General features: G+C 44.1%; 2 protein-coding genes across 3 annotated transcripts in view; one reads left to right on the forward strand and one right to left on the reverse strand.

Annotated features, from left to right (window-relative positions):
• Window positions 1-12,166, forward strand: part of LOC122945654 — a 62,664-nt gene extending 50,498 nt beyond the window's left edge. For both annotated transcript variants that reach the window (XM_044304788.1, XM_044304789.1), the window contains 2 exons: window positions 4,739-5,086; window positions 11,656-12,166. In XM_044304788.1, coding sequence (XP_044160723.1) covers window positions 4,739-5,086; window positions 11,656-11,711 — 404 coding nt within the window. In that variant the 3' untranslated portion in view covers window positions 11,712-12,166. The remainder of the gene's footprint in view (window positions 1-4,738; window positions 5,087-11,655) is intronic.
• Window positions 12,167-18,942: 6,776 nt separating this feature from the next.
• LOC122945781 overlaps window positions 18,943-22,022 on the reverse strand; it is an 82,386-nt gene continuing 79,306 nt past the window's right edge. The window contains exons 10-11 of the mRNA XM_044304971.1: window positions 20,162-20,266; window positions 18,943-19,842 (exon numbers count right to left, since the gene is read on the reverse strand). Of these exons, the coding sequence (XP_044160906.1) occupies window positions 19,754-19,842; window positions 20,162-20,266 (194 nt within the window). The 3' untranslated portion in view covers window positions 18,943-19,753. The remainder of the gene's footprint in view (window positions 19,843-20,161; window positions 20,267-22,022) is intronic.

Here is a 22,022-nt window from a genome sequence, read left to right on the forward strand (position 1 = left end):
GGGGAAACTATTATGAATGTATTATCTATTTTACTTAAAGAATAAGATGATAATGGTGGTAGGTGGCCCTTGTAAATATGTGAACTATTTTAGGGGACTGCAGTCAAGCTTAAATTTGACGTGTGTTGTACATCCGAGGCAGAAAACCAAGACTGGACCTCGGATTTGTGCTGCAGATGTGCTGCGAATCCGCACAAGGATAAACCCCATTTAATAATCTAGATTGTGTAATCTCTGGCTACATATTCCACAGATACTTTTTCTTGCATGTAAATGAGATATGAAATGTTCCATTCACTTGCTCTGGATATGAAATGTCAACAGTTTCACTAAGAATTTAGAAACAGAATCTGCACCTTAGAGGCTATGTACACCTTCGGAGGCAATTTTTTATGATTGCATTTTACTCATTTTTGGCTAAAATCATAGTTTCGATTGGCCTTGATTAAAATATTGAGCTGTTCTGTCACAAAGGTTTGACTGTTTTTTGAACTGATTGGTACTTTCACTTTGTGCTGGTCATCTAATAATCCTTATCTGTAAATTACTAAAAGGTGATAAAAAACTTATTTAAGCCACAATCTTATCAGTAAGATAAGAACTGAGCTATAATGAGTGTGTATAATGTCAGAGAGCAGAGATAAGGAGCCATCAGCTCCTGGTCTGACATAAAGGAGAGAAAATCCAAAGGCTGCTACTAGAGCATCTATGCTCTGTACAGAGAAAAGGGCTCCATATGTTTAATAAATACCAATTTAAAAAATGATTTTTAGCTTAAAATGAGTACAAAGCAATAATAAAAAAAAATTGCCCCCAAAGGTGTACACAGCCTTTAATAGTCTTCCAATCCTAAACATGTGAACATAGCCTTAAGTTGTCTTCATCTGTTTATCTGTTTGCTTTAGACTTGGTTCTTCAAATTCCCATTGATTAGCTAACCTAATGTTACTCCCAGTGTGTGTGTGTGTGTGTTTATATATATATATATATATATATATATATACAGTACAGACCAAAAGTTTGGACACACCTTCAGGGCTCTTTCACACCTGCGTTCTTTTCTTCCGGCATAGCGTTCCGTCGTCGGGGCTCTATGCCGGAAGAATCCTGATCAGGATTATCCTAATGCATTCTGAATGGAGAGTCCGTCCTTCAGGATGCATCAGGATGTCTCCAGTTCCGGAACGGAACGTTTTTTGTCCGGAGAAAATACCGCAGCATGCTGCGCTTTTTGCTCCGGCCAAAAATCCTGAAGACTTGCCGCAAGGCCGGATCCGGAATGAATACCCATTGAAAGGCATTGATCCGGATCCGGCCTTAAGCTAAACGTCGTTTCGGCGCATTGCCGGATGCGACATTTAGCTTTTTCTCAATGGTTACCATGGCTGCCGGGACGCTAAAGTCCTGCCAGCCATGGTAAAGTGTAGTGGGAGCGGGGGAGCAGCATACTTACCATCCGTGCAGCTCCAGGGGCGCTCCAGAGTGACGTCAGGGCGCCCCAAGCGCATGGATCACGTGATCGCATGGTACGTCATCCATGCGCATGGGGCGCTCTGACGTCACTCTGGAGTGCCCCGGGAGCTGCACGGAATGTAAGTATACTGCTCCCCCGCTCCCCACTACTACTATGGCAACCAGGACTTTAATAGCGTCCTGGGTGCCATAATAACACTGAACGCATTTTGAAGACGGATCCGTCTTCAAATGCTTTCAGTACACTTGCGTTTTTCCGGATCCGGCGTGTAATTCCGGCAAGTGGATCCGGACAACGCAAGTGTGAAAGAGGCCTTATTTAAAGAGTTTTCTTTATTTTCATGACTATGAAAATTGTAGATTCACACTGAAGGCATCAAAACTAGGAATTATATACATAACAAAAAAGTGTGAAACAACTGAAAATATGTCATATTCTAGGTTCTTCAAAGTAGCCACCTTTTGCTTTGATTACTGCTTTGCACACTCTTGGCATTCTCTTGATGAGCTTCAAGAGGTAGTCACCTGAAATGGTCTTCACTTCACAGGTGTGCCCTGTCAGGTTTAATAAGTGGGATTTCTTGCCTTATAAATGGGGTTGGGACCATCAGTTGCGTTGTGGAGAAGTCAGGTGGATACACAGCTGATAGTCCTACTGAATAGACTGTTAGAATTTGTATTATGGCAAGAAAAAAAGCAGCTAAGTAAAGAAAAACGAGTGGCCATCAATACTTTAAGAAATTAAGGCCAGTCAGTCCGAAAAATTGGGAAAACTTTAAAAGTGTCCCCAAGTGCAGTCACAAAAACCATCAAGCACTACAAAGAAACTGGCTCACATGCGGACCACCCCAGGAAAGGAAGACAAAGAGTCACCTCTGCTGCGGAGGATAAGTTCATCCGAGTCACCAGCCTCAGAAATCGCAGGTTAACAGCAGCTCAGATCAGAGACCAGGTCAATGCCACACAGAGTTCTAGCAGCAGACATCTCTAGAACAACTGTTAAGAGGAGACTGTGTGAATCAGGCCTTCATGGTACAATATCTGCTAGGAAACCACTGCTAAGGACAGGCAACAAGCAGAAGAGACTTGTTTGGGCTAAAGAACACAAGGAATGGACATTAGACCAGTGGAAATCTGTGCTTTGGTCTGATGAGTCTAAATTTGAGATCTTTGGTTCCAACCACCGTGTCTTTGTGCGACGCAGAAAAGGTGAACGGATGGACTCTACATGCCTGGTTCCCACCGTGAAGCATGGAGGAGGAGGTGTGATGGTGTGGGGGGGCTTTGCTGGTGAAACTGTTGGGGATTTATTCAAAATTGAAGGCATACTGAACCAGCATGGCTTCCACAGCATCTTGCAGCGGCATGCTATTCCATCCGGTTTGCGTTTAGTTGGACCATCATTTATTTTTCAACAGGACAATGACCCCAAACACACCTCCAGGCTGTGTAAGGGCTATTTGACCATGAAGGAGAGTGATGGGGTGCTGCGCCAGATGACCTGGCCTCCAGTCACCGGACCTGAACCCTATCGAGATGGTTTGGGGTGAGCTGGACCGCAGAGTGAAGGCAAAAGGGCCAACAAGTGCTAAGCATCTCTGGGATCTCCTTCAAGACTGTTGGAAGACCATTTCAGGTGACTACCTCTTGGAGCTCATCAAGAGAATGCCAAGAGTGTGCAAAGCAGTAATCAAAGAAAAAGGTGGCTACTTTGAAGAACCTAGAATATGACATATTTTCATTTGTTTCACACTTTTTTGTTATGTATATAATTCCACATGTGTTAATTCATAGTTTTGATGCCTTCAGTGTGAATCTACAATTTTCATAGTCATGAAAATAAAGAAAACTCTTTGAATGAGAAGGTGTGTCCAAACTTTTGGTCTGTACTGTAGATATATATATATATATGGTATATATAATTAGTATAAATATTAGGTTATATCTATCTAATCTAGCCAAGTACTTATAGCTCAGGACTCAATGAAGCCAGAAATATAATGTAATGTGACTGTATATGAGTGGCACTAAGTGGCTGTGTAGTAAGTACATACCTTCCTGGGGTGCAATGTAGAATTTACTCTAGTGATAATTGTCATCTATTTGTGAACATTATACAGTGATTGAAAGTTTGTAAACCCTTCTGAATTTTCTATATTTATGCATAAACTTGACCTACAGCTACATAAGATTTTCACAAGTCCTAAAAGTAGATCAAGATAACCAAATCGAACTAATAAGTCAAAATATTAGATTTGGCCATTTTATTTTTTTAGGTTAAATGAAATGGTTTTCCAACATTTTATACCGATGACCAATCCTCAGGATAGCTCATCAGTATCTGATCGGTGATGGACCGACACCCGGGACCCCCGCCGTTCAGCTGTTTAAATGGGACTGAGCTGCTCCTAGGCCACGTGAACAATGAACGTGACGTCCCTGGCCTAGGAAGAGCAGCGAGGAGGCCATGGCACTCACAGGAGCGCCGCTGCCTTCAAACAGCTGATCGGAGGGGATCCCGTGTGTCGGACCCCCACCAATCAGATACTGTTGACCTATCCTGAGGATAAGTCATCAGTAAAAAATTCTCGGAAAACCCCTTTTAATATCATGTTTGTGAGTGGCAAAATTATGTGACCCTTTGCTTTCTGTATCTGGTGTGACCTCTTTGTGCAGCAATAAATGCAACTAAACTTTTCAGTAATTGTTGATTATTCCTGCACATTTAGCCTATTCTTCCATACAAAACTTCTTCAGCTCTGTTATTTTGGTGGTTTTTCTCCCATGAACTGCTCGCTTCAGGTCCTTCCATCACATTTCTATCGGATTATGGTCAGGACTTTGACTTGGCCATTCTAAAATATTCATAGCTTTATGTAGTTTTTGGTCAAATTTATGTAGAACTATAGAAACTTCTGAAGGGTTCACAAATAAGCATGAGTGAACTTTAAGTTTTGAGGTTCGGGTATTTGCTGAATTATGTTATGGATTCCGTTACCATGGACAAAAACGCAATTCAATGACGGAATTGCATAACGGAGTGCCTTTAGAGGAAATAGAAGCTTATGGCCAGCATAACGGATCTGTCCGGTTTCCGTTATGCCGGAGAGGAGTCTACTGCATAACGGAAACTGGACAAACTTTCAAGCACCACTGTAATTATATTGTAGTTAAATTGTCATCACTGTTTTTTTTTTATGTTTTGTTACTGCTGTAATTTTTATCGGATCATGTAAATCACGCAGAATTCATTGATTTCCTGTAGATTACCCATATCATCCTGAAGTGAAGATACAGGTGCCCCCTCTTTATAATAACACTGAGGCCTCCCTGGAATGTACAATCTCCAACTGCTTTCCAGGTGTATTGAATGGGATGTGGCTGAAGAAGGACAGGCTATCCGGAGAGACTCATCACATAGCTGGAGAAGGGGCGTACAGGATCTCCAACCAGGAGTTAGGCCGACAGCCCAGTAATACATACTGCTATAAGTCATGTCTGATCTTCACTCCCACTGTGGAATCGGATCAGGGCGCAGAATTCATTTTACAGGTGGAACATCCGAGCCTTGAGCAGCCCATGCAAAAGAGTACGGGGGCGCTGCAGATAGCTGGTGAGTATCAGACGCTGCGTTATCAATAGATATCAAATAAAAATCAGAATTAACCTGCATATTTCAGTGTTAAAGGGAATCTGTAACCACCATAGACGGTTAAGTAAACCCAACTAGCATATTTATAAGGCTACTTTCACACTTGCGTTCAGAGCGGATCCGTCTGAGACGGATCCGCTCATATAATGCAGACGGTGGCTCAGTTCAGTATGGATCCGTCTGCATTATATTGTTAAAAAATTTCTAAGTGTCAAAGTAGCCTCAGACGGATCCGTCCAGACTTTCAATGTAAAGTCAATGGGGGACGGATCCGTTTGAAGATTAAGCCATAGTGTGTCATCTTCAAACGGATACGTCCCCATTGACTTACATTGTAAGTCTGGACGGATCCGCACGGCCAGGCGGACACCCGAACGCTGCAAGCTGCGTTCAGGTGTCCGCCTGCTGAGCGGAGCGGAGGCTGAACGCTGCCAGACTGATGCATTCTGAGCGGATCCGCATCCATTCAGAATGCATTAGGGCAGTGCGGATGCGTTCGGGTCCGCTTGTGAGCCCCTTCAAACGGAGCTCACAAGCGGACAGCCGAACGCTAGTGTGAAAGTAGCCTAAAAAAGTTTTTGGGGGGAATAGTGAACATTGTTCTGGGCATTAAGGTGTATATGAAAAAGTCTATGGCAGAGCTACAGCGCCATATGAACAGTTCGAAGCGATCTAGGTGGTGACAGATTCCCTTTAAATACATTGAATATCCATCATCACTTCTCAGTTGTAGTAGTATCCTCTGCAGAGTATTGGTAATCTCTGGTAACTAGCATCTCAGTCATCTGTCGGAGTGAGTTCACATGTTACAAATATATTACAACACTTCACAGTCCGGTATATGAGGAGTGGGTTTTCGAATACCCCATCCACATATAGCATTAAAAATCTGTGTAAAATTCACAGCACGCACAGGAATTCTGTTGCTGAATCGTTGCAGATTTTGCTGTTTATTTGCAGAGTCTACTTTGTATGGCCTAAGTAGCTACACCCCCTAGGCCTTATTCACATGTCAGTGTTTTGCATAAGTGAATGATAAGTGATGCAAAATTAGGAGTGGATCTTCCACCAGGATAAGGTATGATGGAAACATGACAGCTAAAGTCTAAGCAACAGAAGAGATATTACTGTTAGAAATTGAGTCTGGAATAATCTGGGGTAAAACCTGCTTTTACTTTCACTTTCATCTGCATTCACTGCATCGCAATTTCTATCAGTGATATCTTCCCCTGTACTGAACAGATTGCTGTCATTCTGATATTGTCTAAATGCTTGGAATGTCAGGTTCCTAACAATATTTCTAGCTGGTACCAAAAAAGAGATAAAAGCAGCTTCCCCCCATCCCCTTCAGTGTGGAGGAGAATGAGGGAGCAGCAGCAGAGCTGACCGCTGCAGGAGGAGAGAAAAAAACTGCAAAAATGTATAGCAATGTGACATTATCATCATTGTACGGACCCACATAATAAAATTATATTATTTTTATCACACAGTGAACTCCGTAAAAAAATAATCCACTAAATAATGTAAAAATTGCAGTGTTTTTTATCTTTCCCGCTAAAAAAACAATAATAAAAGTTATTTAATACACTATATGTACCCCAATTAACCCCGGGAAAAAAAAAAAAAAACTTTAGAAGAAAAAATTAAAAAGTTGTGACTGCTAGAACACAAAGGGGGGAAAATATTATTGGTCCTTAAGGCTAAAATTAATCAAGTCACAAAGGGGTTAAAAATGCAATACAGGGCTCCAGATGGCGACCAAAATGGTCGCCAATGCGACATAGAATTTACATATGGCGACAAGACTTTTTAGTCTTGTCGCCATTTGCGACTAGACCCGCCGCCGCAGCTCTGCCGTTGAATACAGCGGCGGGCACAGGAAATGATAGTTCTCTACCCCGCCACCGATGTTCTTCTCAGCAGCGCAGAGGAGAAGGAGTCTCTCCCCCCCCCCGTGCTGCTGCCGCCGCCGCCAGTGGGAAAAGAGACGAGAGGAGGAGGGGAGGGGCTGTGTCCACTGCGCCACCAATGAAGATAACTGACCTGTTAATACAAATACAGGAGGCGGGTGCCGGAATCAAATAGCCGGCACCCGACCTCTATGACAGGGAACTGCGATCTACTGCAGTTAACCCTTCAGGTGCCTCCTGTATTTGTATTAACAGGTCAGTTATCTTCATTGGTGGCGCAGTGCGCCCCCCCCCCCAGTATAATTAACATTGGTGGCACAGTGCGCCCCCCCAGTATAATAAACATTGGTGGCACAGTGCGCCCCCCCAGTATAATAAACATTGGTGGCACAGTGCGCCCCCCCAGTATAATAAACATTGGTTGCGCAGTGCGCCCCCCCCCCCCCCCAAAAAACAAACAGTATAATAAACATTGGTGGCGCAGTGGGAAGTGCCAATGAGGGATAAAAAAATTAACTCACCTCCTCCAATTGATCGCGTAGCTGCCGGTCTCCTGTTCTTTCTTCAGGACCTGTGGTGACATCACTGAGCTCATCACATGGTCCAATGGTTCATGTGATGTACCATGTGATGAGCACAGCGATGTCACCACAGGTCCTTTGACAGGTCCTGAAGAAAGAACAGGAGACCGGCTGCTACGCGATCAATTGGAGGAGGTGAGTTAATTTTTATTTATTTTTTAACCCTCATTGGCACTGCCCACTGCGCCACCAATGTTATACTGGGGTGTCTAACTGTTCACCAATATTATACTGGGGTGTATATAATGTTTATTAAATTGACCTTGTACTAAGCATTCTGTATTCAGAATGCTATTATTTTCCCTTATAACCATGTTATAAGGGAAAATAATACAGTGAATAGACTTTCATCCTAGCAACCATGCATGAAAATTGCACCGTATCCGTACGAGCTTGCGGATCCTTGCGATTTTCACGCAGCCCCATTAACTTCTATGAGGCCTGCGTTGCGTGAAAAACACACAACATAGACCATGCTGCGATTTTCACGCAACGCACAAGTGATGCGTGAAAATCACTGCTCAAGTGCACAGCCCCATAGAAGTGAATGGGTCCGGATTTAGTGCGGGTGCATTCCGGTATTTTGAATGCTGGATCTGGCACTAATACATTCCTATGGGGAAAAATGGCCTTCAGGCAAATCTTCAGTTTTTTTCGCCGGAGATAAAACCGTAGCATGCTGCGGTTTTATCTTTTGCCTGATCAGTCAAAATGACTGAACTGAAGACATCCTGATGCATCCTGAACGGATTACTCTCCATTCAGAATGCAAGGTGATATAACTGATCAGTTCTTTTCCGGTATAGAGCCCCTAGGACGGAACTCTATGCCGGAAAAGAAAAACGCTAGTGTGAAAGTACCCTAACCTGGTTATAAGGGAAAATAGTAGCATTCTTAATACAGAATGCTAAGTAAATTAGGGATGGAGGGGTTAAAAAATATATTAATAATAAAACTCACCTCATCCACTTGTTTGTGCAGAGTCGGGCTACGCAAACAAGTGGATGAGGTAAGTTTAATTTTGCACAATATAGAACATGCTGCGATTTTCACGCAACTCTAAAGTGATGCGTGAAAATCACCGCTCATGTGCACAGCCCCATTGAAGTGAATAGGTCCGGATTCACCTCACGCATTGCACACGCATGGAATTCTCGCCCGTGTGAAAGGGGCCTTACAGTGGAGGTGATCTCTGCTTGTAAATGCATCTCTGCACCTACACTGACGAGCAGGGGAGAACCCAGGAATTTTGTCTGGGGGGGGTCCGTAAGGCAAAAAATGTGGCACATGTAGCGTGCCAATTCTTTTGCCCACCCATTTTTTAAAGCCCTATTCATATTTAAAAATGAGGGGCGCGTAGCGTGCTGCGCTGATTCTTTTGCCTGGCCATTTCAAAAAGCCCTGTAGAAGTGGAAAAAATGCGGCGCGTGTGCAGTGCACCACACAACATTTTTAGCCCGGCCCATTACCAGCCCCTCCTACATATAATAGGCCACTCCCAACAAACACTGCACAGCCTGGCTGCACTGCCTGCTTCACATTATACAATAAACAACAGCAGGCTACAGCCAGGAAGCTCCTCCGCTCTCCTCCCTCACCAGATCCTGCTCTAGGCCTGTGGTTCCCCCCACCATCTGCCACCCACCCGTGGCCTGCTGCCCACCTTGGCTAATCTCATCCAGCTCTGAATCCTCCTTCTGCAAATGGCTGGGGGAGGAGCCGGAGCATCTACTCTCCTACATAGCGCCACATACCTCTTACATCCAGTGATGTCACCTTTGTTGTAGACGTTCTCTTTTCTCATCTTCTCCTTTCAGACCAGACCGCCATGATGATTTTTCAGCCATCTCCCGTCTCTGCAGAGATTGACAAACAGACATTAGTTTCCCACATTTCCATCATCTTCACATCTTCTGAACACCCTTTCCTGCTACCCCCTATACTATACTGCAGAAACAGTCCCCCTGGAAATACTACTACCACACAGATAGTGACCCCTTCAACAATTATTGGCACACAGTGCTCTAAAAAAATAACTGTGCCCAGACACAGATAGTATAAAGATAATGTCCCCCCCCAATAATTGTGCTGAGCTGATACTGTGCCAGGGTGCCGCCCCCACCCCCCCCCACCCCCCCAAAGTAACAGTCCTCCCCAAAATCCCACCAATAGAAATAATTCTCTGCCAGAGCACACTTAGTAGTAATAATGCCCCTATAGTGTTCATGCTAGTAATAATGTTCCTCATAGCCCCCCAGTAGTAGTAAAGCTCCCCATAATACCCCCTAGTAGTATTAATTCTTCTTATAATATGACAGTACATGAAATACCCCTGCTTAGTGCCCGCAATTGAGCTAATGTCTCCATAATGTTTGGGAGCATAAAATACCCCTATATAGTGCCCCAGTAAATGCCCTCATAGTGCTCCTCTCACCTTTCCCCATAGTGTCCCCCATAATATACCAGTAAAAAATTGCCCCTTCTTAGTGCCCCCAGAATATGCCCCTATAGTATTCCTCTCCCCCATAATGTGCCAGTAAAAAATGCCCCTTCTTAGTGCCACCAGATGCCCCAATAGTGCTCCACTCCCCTATAGTGCCCCCAAATAATGCCCCATAGTGCTGCTCTCCCCTATAGTGCCTCCCATAATGTGCCAGTAAAAAATGTCCCCCATAATGTGCCAATAAAAAAAGGTCCCTTTAGAACCCCCACTTCCCCATAGTGCCCCCAAATAACGCCCCTTTAGTGCCACCAGAGGCCTCATAGTGCCGCTCTCTCCTATAGTGCGCCAATAAAAAAAGGCCCCTTTAGAGCCCCCCAGATGCCCCCATAGTGCTCCTCTCCCCCATGTGCCAGTAAGAAATGCCCCTATAGTGCCCCCCCAAATGGGTAAGAAATAAATGCCCCCGAGTGCCACCCCCAAAAAAAGGGGGCTGTAGGAATTGCCAGATGCCCCCATAGTGCCAGCTCCCCCCCCCCCCCCCCCAAAAAAAAAACAAAAAAAACACTAATACCTTTATCAGCAGTGATGCGATGCAGGCCTCTTCTGGCCTGTGTACCTGCTGTGTGCTGCCCGGTTCAGGCGGCGCGATGATAATGACGTCATCGCGCTGCCTGAGCTGGCCTCTGATAGGTCGCAGGCATTAGTGCCTGCGGCCTATCGGAAGAACAGGGAAGGGAGACTCCTCTCTCTCCCCTGCCCCGCCGCAGCACAGCCATCTGTATCGCTGTCCTGAGGACAGCGATACAGATGAATATGGAGATGAGCGCTGGCAACTAGAACCAGGGCCGCGCCGCCTGTGGTGATCGGCAGTGCGGCCCTGAGGGATAAAAATTATATATATATATATTCGCTGGTTGTTCTAGGGGGGGTCCAGACCCGCTGGACCACCCCTGTCGGTGCGCCACTGCTGACGAGCAGCTATGACAAGTTGAACAAGTAAGCAGATATATTTTTTTTAAATTACCCACAAGTCAAAAAAGATGCTAGAAGTGGTCCCCGTCCAGGTCTCGGCATCTTTGGGTCGGTCAGATTATATTGGCTGATACAGCTCTTCAGCAGTGAGGCTGCAGAAGAAAAAATGTCCTGCTTTTCCCAACAAGATGGAGCAACATGCCGAACATGCTGGACGGGTTCCTGAACAGTTTATGGACGACCAAACTGTGAGCGAGGGGTTATGGTCCCCAGACTTGTGCACATGCGATTTTTATCTGTGTGGAAATTTGAAACAGAAAGTGTCCTCTAACCATCCACATCCCCTGGAGGAACTCGAGGAGAACTTCACAAACACCATCCGCAGCATCACAAGCCGTATCAGCCGACAGAATCCGACCTGTCCTGAGATGCAGAGACCTGAACGGGGACCACTTCCAGCATCTTCTGTGACTTGTGGGGAAGTGGCTCGTTCATCTTGTGGTACTACTGCTGGAGGCGGCTACTTTTTCATCCTGTAGAATAAGAGTCAGATATGGAGAATATACAGTGTAAATGGAGTCTCCTTTAAAATGGTCCAAAATATTATTTCTTTTAATTATTCAGATTTCGGTGACAAAGACGTTCATGAGCTTCACCAGCAGAACAGTATTATAAAGTAATGTCTGCGTGTTCTGTGAGTATGTAACATGTATGTAACATGAAGTCCTCAGCATGCAGCTAGTATTATAATGTAATGTCTGCGTGTTCTGTCAGTATGTAACATGTATGTAACATGAAGTCCTCACTCAGTATTATCCAGAATGGAGACCTCCGCCCTTATATAAGATACCTGCAGCTGTACTGACCTATAACCTTATACGTAACAGACAGGACACGATCCCCCAACTTCACAGCAACAATGTACCGGTTGTACATGACCAGTGATACCAGTGCTGAGGGGCCCTGACCAGCAGCTACACTGGGAGCGATCTCTGCCTCACCAGCTATGTATGTGTAGTGTAATGTGGCTATGTCTGGCTTTCTTATGATTTTAAATGTATTTACAGCACATCTATGATGAGACAGATCTAACTTCTGTAGAATGTGTATAAAGTTACACTAAGTGAAAATGAAATCCTCCAGAGCTGTAGTTCTATCAGCAACGTACTAACTGGATAATGCAGTACTGAGTGATACTCCCTGATTCTAACATTGATTCTGGCCAATCCCCTTTGGACTGTGTTCACACACAGTAGATTTGTATTCTATACATCTGAAAGGTCTGCACTATTCAGGCGCATGGAATAGTTGCATAAATGTTTGCAGCACATTTGTTAGACATGAACCTTTGCAGTTCCACCTCTCTGCATTGATGGTACCACGATCACCCACTACAATGTATATGTAACGGTATTACGTTAATGTATCTAATGGTTTTATAATAAAGCCTCTTTACATGTCTGTATCTGGCATTTTTTTTTATTTCAAAATGTTCATATTTTTTCAGACTGAAAGTTTAGAAATGAGAAATGTTTTTTTTTTTTTTCTTTTCTGTCAAATTCCCATTTATGTGAACTCCAGACTACGCCATTTTTTTTTCATTGGTACATCAAGCGTGGATAACTAACAGATCTGTTTTATCATCGGGACAATGGACCTCAAAGGACCATTCGTCGCTAATTTTTCCATCACAGTACAAAAAAGTCACTTGCTGCTTGTGAATTGACTGGTTTACAGGGAGTCCATCGCCTCATTTCCCATATGCACTGCGGTACACACACATATCATGTGAATCATACTTTCTTTTTACTTTTGCATTGTTTCAATCCACCAGAAAATGAACTTTGATATGCACACGGAATGGTGCTCGTGTATTTCGAATCCGCAAATGCGGTCCGCAATACTGCCACGGAGCGCACACAATAAGCCTAAAAGTGATTGCTGATCCTTGTAGCACTGTGGAGACTGACATGGACCTGGCCAATTGTTTTCAGGACTGTCTTGTAAATGGCTCTTAGGGCAAACTTGTATTATGGCACCCCTGCAAATTTATATACACAATGGGGGTCATTTACTATCCAGTTATGCGCCCATATTATTTGTATTTCTGGCGCAGATTGCAGCAGAAAGGCTATTTGGGCCACAATCTGCAACTTTTCCTTGCTCACGCCAGGTCTTAAAAAGCTGGTGTGGCATGAGCGAGGAAGGTGACAGGCCGGCAGACCGTCTCATTCATCATTTTCTACACTTGTTTTAGGCGTACAAAATGGTCTAAATATAAGACAGCAAGGAAGCTGGCATAGATTTAGACTGGTGCTGGATGCGCCAAAGTTATGTAGAGGCTGGCGCCACTTCATAACCTCGGTGGATCCAGCGCCAGCTGTAGGGGTCATTAAGACCAGCGTCTCCTGTCCTCCTGTAGCTTTCGAGGTGACTGTCATTTCTGGATATGTTCTTTCTATTTCTTAAAATCTGTAACTGATGTTTCACTAGGGATGAGCGAATCGAAGTCCACGAAGTGGACGTTGATCCGAATTTCAGGATAAACTCAATTTGCCGCAAAGCCAAATTTCCTTGTGCTTCTCGGTAGCGAGTCAATTTAACCTGAAATAGTGTAAAAAAAGAAACAACAAAATAATACTTACCTGCTCCATTTGCTCTCGATGGGCCGCCGTCACCAGATTATTATTATTTGTAAAATTTGCAGAAGCAGCCGAATCAAATTCTTAAATACTTCACTTATCTCCATTTCTCTCTACAAATCCCATTTTTGGGAAGCCTTGATTAATAGACCGGTCCCAGATATTCCTAAACTCATTAAGCTTATGTTGATGAATAATAGAATATACATAGCGGGAGCAAGGAAGACCCACGCGGTTAGCCTAGACAGCGTAAAATATAAATTATGTTGGATTATGGTTAACCGGAATGTCCCAAACATTCTTCTAGAAAATGGTTGGCTGTGAGGGGATACAGTCACCCCAGGGGCGGATACTGACAGCCAAAGACTCCAAAAAGTGTGCGTGGACATGGATCGAAGACGGAAATGGCTAAAACGGATGCAAAATGTGCACAACTGAGCATAACGGATGCTTAAAATACAGGATCCATTTATGAGAGATCAGAAGAACAGAAAACGAAGCGGTGATGTGAACCTAGCCTTAATGTTAGACGCATGGGCGGAGATCGATTTATTGAGACTGGCATTTTTGATGGCGGTCTTGATATTTCCTGCTGCTGGAGGATGTGCTGAGGGGCAGGTTTCGTCAGATATTAGGCCGGTGCTCTGACACCTAAATTGAATTCTGTGGCAGCTCCAAGCTTTCTCTCTTCACTGATGCCAGAAAACTGTCTGAAATAAAGATAAATGTGACTGGCCAACATTAGAGGACATCCCCATGGGACAGATATGCTGCGAAATTATGTGTGGCAAAATCACAGCAGTTTACAGTACCAGCAAAAATCTGCAGCATAAATTATTGGGGTTTTCTAGTTTCATGAAATGGATGAGCTATCCTCAGGCACCCCCGTCAGTCAGCTACCTGAAGGGGCTGTAGAGCGAGAGCTGTGCCCTCTCCAGTGTTTACCTGCACGGCCTCTATGTTGCAGTGGTGGGGCAGTGTAATTACCGCTGTACATCCCATGCTGTAATTACACTGCAGCAGCACTGCTACAAGGGAGACGGCGTGCAGCTAAAGGAAAAGGACACCGCGCTCGCAGGAGGTTTGTGGCCTCTTCGTGCAGTGGGTGCTGGGGGTCAGACCCTCACAGATCTGATAGTGATCCTGACGATTGGTCATCAATATCATGAAACCGAAATACCCCTTTAACTTGTGGTGTTGATTTTAAATCTGCAGCATGTAAGTTTAGGGCGCCTTCACACGAGGCAGATATTGTTGCAGAATTTTCTGTGACTGAAAATCAGTCCTATTCATCTGAAGGGGGTTGTTTTGGCAGCAAGCACATGGATTTCTGCAAGCCCCATTCAGATGAATGGAACGGATTTACCAGCTGCAGACATTTCTGCAAAGAAATCGGCCACATGTGATTTACTGTGAAATCTACTGTGGATTTTCACCACTGATTTCACATGTTGTGTAGAGTTGAAATCCCAGCAATATCCACCCGCCCTGTGTGTGGCTGTGCCCTGTGAGAAGAGCACTGCCGTACTGCAAGCAGTGATTGTATGTGGACGACTCTGCCAGGGCTGGGGGATGAAAGATTATCCACATACAATAGTAATAAGAGCACATAGTATTAGAAAGAGATCAGACCACTTCTAGTATAACACAGCTTTATTTCATTCAGATGATTATGTCGTACAATGTGTTAATAACATTTGTAATAAAATAAAAAGTTGAAAATTATATGAAGTTAATATTTCATGAAAACATTCACAGTTACACATATCATAGATGAGAGCTACAATATATCTGACATCATTACATAATGAGCTGAGATGTAGGGTTTAGTTGTGAACAGAGAGCCGTGAATTGTTCTACAGACGTGGTACAATAGTTCTTCAGGAGCGTTCGGAGCGGTACCCACCTCTGAGACCCTCACCTATCTGGAGAGCAGAGCTTGATGCACTAGAGGCGGTTGTGCTTGCATGCTGCTCTCTGCAACAATATATGGGAGAAGTGTCTGCTGATGAAGCTTTGGCCTCATGCACACGACTGTATGTGTTTTGTGGTCCGCAAATTGCGGATCTGCAAAAAAAAAAGGATGACGTCCGCATGGCATCCGTTATTTTTGCGGATCCATTGTAATAATGCCTATCGTCCGCAAACTAGAAAAAAATAGGACATGCACAATATTTTTTGCAGAACGGACATACTGATGCGGACAGCACATGGTGTGCTGTCCGCAGTTTTTGCGGACCCATTGAAATGAATGGGTCCGCATCCTATCCGCAAAAAAAACGGAATGGACAAGGAAGCAAAATACGGTCAGGTGCATGAGGCCTTTATCAGACAAGACGGAGAGGGGCAGAGGTCTGCCTTTATGTAGAGTCCTGTCTAACGCCCAATCTCCGGGAAGATATAAGTGAGGGACATGAACATGTGGAGTCACTGTGGGTAGAAATACATGGAGGCAAAAATAATAATAAATTACTAATAGGAGCTTATTATAAACCACCTAATATACCAGAGTCCACAGAAAATCTGCTACTAAGGGTACTCCCACACCAGGGTTTTTCTTTTCCGGCATAGAGTTCCGTCCTAGGGGCTTAATACCGGAAAAAAACTGATCAGTTTTATCCTAATGCATTCTGAATGGAGAGCGATCCGTTCAGGATGCATCAGTTCAGTGCCTCTTACATTTTATGGCCGGAGAAAATACCGCAGCATGCTGCAGTTTTCTCTCCGGACAAAAATACTGAACACTTGCTGGATTCAGCATTAATTTCCATTGAAATGTATTAGTGCCGGATCCGGCATTAAAATTGCTGCATTGATGGATCCGTTCTTCCGTTCCGCGCATGCGCAGACTATTAATTCTGTGAAAAAAATTAATACCAGATCAGTTTTTTCCAGATGACACCGGAGAGACGGATCCAGTATTTCAATGCATTTGTCAGACGGATCTGGCTCCGTCTGACAAATGCGATCCGTTTGCGTCCAGATTGCCTCATCCGGCAGGCAGTTCCGTCGATGGAACTGCCTGCCGGAATCCTCTGCTGCAAGTGTGAAAGTACCCTTAGGCTACTTTCACACCATCGTTTTTGCTGGATTCATCATGGATCAGCAAAGACACTTCCGTTCTGATAATACAACCATCTGCATCTGTTTTGAACGGATCTGGTTGTATTATTTCTGAAAAAGCTATGATGGATCCGGCTCTAAAACCATTGTAAGTCAAAGGGGGCGGATTTTTTCTTTTGTGTCAGAGAAAACGGATCAGTCACATTGACTTACATTGTGAGTCATGACGGATCAGTCTTGCTCCGCATCCCAGGATCCACTCAAAAACACTGCTTCCTCCACTTTTGTGTGTGTCATGGGAACTCAGTGAAACGGAACAGAATGCATTCTGGTGCACACCGTTCCCTTCAGTTCAGTTTTGTCCCCATTGACAATGAATAGGGACAAAACTGAAACGTTTTCCTCCGCTATTGAGATCCTATGACAGATCTTAATGGAGGAAAGGGAAAGTACTGATGTGAAAGTAGCCTAAGGCTACATGCACACGACCGTTGTGTGTTTTGCGGTCCACAATTGCACATCCGCCAAAAACGGATGGCGTCCGTCTCCGTTCCGCAATTTGCGGAACGGCAAGGACAGACATTGATATAACTGCCTATTCTTGTCCGCAAAATGGACAAGAATAGGACAGGTTATATTTTTTTGGCGGACCACGGAACGGAGCAACGGATGCAGACAGCACACGGAGTGCTGCCCGCATCTTTTGCGGCCCTATTGAAGTGAATGGGTCTGCATCCAAAATGCAAAAACTGCGGCTCGGATGCGGACCAAAACAACGGTCGTGTGCATAAGGCCTAAGGGAAATAGATGAGGCTGCAAATCCTAATGAGGTCATTATTATGGGGGACTTCAACAACCCAGATATAGAGACTTGGAAACTTAAAGCTGTACCCCTCATAAAGGATACAGGCTCTTGTCAATAACCAAAACAATCACCTTTCAGGACCCGACTAGAGGTACGGCCATGCTGGACTTAGTATTAACCAATAGACCTGACAGAACAACAGACGTGCAGGTCGGGGGACACCTGGGAAATAGTGACCATAAAGCAATAACCTTCCAATTGTTATTCAAAAGAGCGTTTCTACAGGGAGGAACAAAAATACCAAACTTTAAAACAGCAAAATTTGACCAGAGGCCATAGGCCTAACTAACTGAGACATAGTCCTCAAAAATAAAAATGCTGTCACGAAATGGGATATTTGTAAAAAAACATCCTAAACGCTAATTGTGATACGTACATACCTTATGGGAATAAAAGGGTAAGGAACAAGAAAAGGAAAATAAACTGTCAGATGACATGCAGAATGTAAAAGTAAATTCCCCATTAAAAGTGTCCTGTCTGACCCAGGAAGAAATACAGCGGCGTCTTAAAAAGATTAAAATAGACAAATCATCGGAACCAGATGGCATACACCCCTGTATCCTAAGAGAATTAACTAATGTCATAGCCAGACCCTTATTTCTGATATTTAAGGAGTCTATATTGACAGGGAGCTTTCCACAGGATTGGCGCATAGCAAATGTGGTGCCAATATTCAAAAAGGGGGTCAAAAACAGCTTGGAAACTATAGGCCGATAAGTTCAACATCTGTTGTGGGTAAACTGTTTGAATGTTTTCTAAGAGATGCTATCTTGGAGTACCTCAATGAAAATAAGCGTATAACGCCGTATCAGCATGGCTTCTTAATTGGTCATGTCAAACTAATTTAATCGCTTTCTATGAGGAGGTAAGTTCTAGACTTGACAGCGGCAAATCAATGGCTGTCGTATATCTGGACTTCTCCAAAGCATTTCACACTGTACCACATAAAGGGTTAGTATATAAAATGAGAATGCTCGGACTGGGAGAAAACGTCTGTATGTGGGTAAGTAACTGGCTCAATGATAGAAAACAGAGGGTGGTTATTAATGGTACACACTCAGATTGGGTCACTGTCACTAGTGGAGTACCTCAGGGGTCAGTATTGGAGGGGTCACTGTCACTAGTAGGGTACCGAAGGGGTCAGTATTGGGCCCCATTCTCTTCAATATATTTATTAATGATCTTGTAGAAGGCTTCCACCGTAAAATATCGATTTTTGCAGATGACACTAAACTGTGTAAAATAATTAACAAGGAAGGGAACAGTATACTGTATATATATTAGAGAGGACAGTATACAGCTACAGAGAGATCTGGATAGATTGGAGGCTTGGGCAGAGAAGTGGCTGATGAGGTTTAACACTGACAAATGTAAGGTTATACACATAGGAAGGAATACTGCAAGTCACCCGTACATACTAAATGGTAAAAAAAAAAACTGGGTAACACTGACATGAAAAGGAATTAACTGTAGAAACCAGAGTCAGGCAGCAGGCATAGGGAGGACATAACTACTGTGAGGGGGCACAATGTAGGCATTAGTACTGTGTGGTAGCACTAAGGGGAAAGCAATGCCCTAGATTACCCTGTTATAGTTGGGGATGGCTCGATCTTCCAGGGCAGCACAGCGCCCCCTGGTGGGGATTTCACTGGGGCAGTCACCATCCCTTCCTTATGTGATTATTATTTTTTCTCTATCACCACAGGGACCTTATCCGGATCCAGAGGACATCAGGCTGATGCCAGTGACACCCTGGATGAAGTAGGACCAGTTGGGTCTTTCATTTATTGTAATGTGTATTGGTACCGCCGTGTACCCTCTGATAGATCTTAGCAGGTATGTAGGTGGGTGAGTGTAGTTATGCATGGGGCGGAGTTAGAGCTAAATGCTAAATCCTTGCCCTGGGAGCTGGAAAGCCTAGCTACATACACCTCTGGGCATGCATACCGCCATCATTTCTTCATCAGATACCGTATGGCAAGCTTCTGTTTTCTTTGTTTCTACCCAATATGAGATGCGGCGTTAGCTACGATATGGAATCATGCTGCTGGATCACTATCTGCAGATAAAGATTTATCCATAGACCGAAAAGCAGAATGACTCCTTCTTCATTATGGGGTGGGGGGTGGAGGCGGTCTTGCAGCTTTAAAATTTAATGTTTAAAAACATTTTTGGGGAACTTTTGTCTTTGCTCTTTTTTTTCCTTGCTATGAGATGTTTCTTCTTCTGTCCTCTGTGTCTCTGCAGTAAGAACATATACACCTCATTACATATATTTCCCAGCAGCTATTTACAGAGGATTTACATTTATATATAGAAATATCTGATTTATATTCAGGATGAGACGAGGAATGGCATGCCGGCCGCCGAGCAGCTTCTCCCCATCAATGCCGGCAGCCGGGATCTCATCACTATGAATACAATGCAGAGTGGGATCGTCTTTCTGCTCTCACTCATAGAGGGGAGTCCAGAGCTGGAGACCCCCATCTCTTATGACATCAGCATGCACTAATAGGGAACATGGACGGGGATTGGGAGTTACCATCCTGAAATCTCTTACCTGCCGCAGGCTCCTCATTTTCTTCATTGACATTCGTGCCTTGTTGCTCAGGAATTTCAGCCAAAGGCGTCTTCCTGTTCTCATTGTCAGTTAAATAATATTCACCTGCACAGAAACAATATTAAATATTCATATTCAATAATACTGACTCGTCATCTGCAGCCCTATCCTACAGTGCGCCCACACTCACGTCCTGTAGCAGAAGACCAACACCTTCACTTACAGTCCTGGGACCACATTTAATGAATCACAATTCTGCAGGTTTTGTGAAATCAGCTCTAATCTGGAGTGTGGGCAGGACCTACATCGCAGCAGCTCCGTGAGTGATGCTCCGTTTCCAATAATACCCTTTAGAATCAATTGCTAGACTTGTTAGAGACTCTTGTCTAACTTTATACCACCCATTGGGTGGCTTACCTTGGGGCAGTTATCACATTAAGCCACACCCCTTCCCATCAAGCCACACCCCCTAACCGAGGAGGCAGAATTCTTAAAGGGGTTGTCTTACGAAAAATATTCTACAGCTTTCAAACCAGCACCTGGATCTGAACACTTTTGTAATTGCATGTAATTAAAAATGTATTATAGCCACTGAGCTATTCAATAATATGTATCTGTACAAAGCGCCACCTGCTTTTTTTTTTTTTCTTATTTCTTTGACCCGCTCAGTGTGAAGGCCGCACATGCTCAGTTTCATCCATCAACTGCCTCCTGAGCTGTGATAGGGAGAGCATGGACACGCCTCCTGAGCTGCAGCAGTGAGGACACTCCCCCTGTTCTGCAGCAGTATGGACACTCCCCTTGAGCTGCCAGCTTGATATAAATCTCGCAGAGCAATGAATGTGGAGATCTCTGGACCCATGTGAGGTACAGGGCTGGTTCTAGCTTTGTTGGAAAGATGTTGTTATGTCATGTCCTATATGGTGTCTGATTTTCATTTTTTACATTAGTCATTGGATAACGCCTTTAAGCGTTTAGCTTAGCAATAGCATCCTCACACATGATGGAAAATTTCACCAGAAAATCCACAACATCGAAACTTTCCCGATGTTGTTCTATGGGACTGAAAATTGTCTATCCCTGCGTTGCGTTCTGCCGCAGAATTTTCACTCCACAGCATAAATAATGTTGTGCTCCAGATTTCCTGCGTGACGATCTCTCCATTCGTCTCATTAGGAAATTGATTCTGCTGAGGAAAACGTTACGGAAAAAATCAACAAAACCTGCGTGGAATTTTTCATTTTCCACAGCGTTTTCCACTGCAGAATCAATTTCCTAATAAAACAAAAGGAGAGATCGTCACACAGGAAATCTGGGACAAAATCCACATCATATTTCACACCAAAAAATTCACAACTTTGTTCAAATCCGCACCTGTGAATTTTTACCATGGGTGCGGGCGCCCTAAACCTCCGGCACCTTAATGTGGAAAAGACTGCGATGAAGACAGACAACACAAGGGACTCAAAGAGCAGGGAAGGCTGTGGAGCAGGTGAGCCAGCGGCCGCCATATCAGAGCTCATCCCCAACACTTACTAGGATCACTTTCATAGGAAACCAATATATCTCACGCAAACATTGGAAGAACATACAAGCTCCATGCGATGTTGCCCTTGGTCAGATTTACACCCAGGACCCCAGTGCTGACCATTGAGCCACCATGTTGCCTTTGCTGGAATCATAAATGACGGATCATTCTGTAGTCACACTGGGCAGATTTACTACTCAGGTTGGCAGATTTCTAGCATATATGCCGGGCTCTACATTTATTATCTTAAAGGGATTTTCCGGGATTTTAATATTGATGACCTATCCTCAGGATCGTGTGAGCGCTGCCTTCTCTTCTCCGTTTACCTGCTCG

The sequence above is a fragment of the Bufo gargarizans genome, chromosome 8 (assembly GCF_014858855.1).
Source record: "Bufo gargarizans isolate SCDJY-AF-19 chromosome 8, ASM1485885v1, whole genome shotgun sequence".
NCBI classification, from domain to species: Eukaryota; Metazoa; Chordata; class Amphibia; order Anura; family Bufonidae; genus Bufo; species Bufo gargarizans.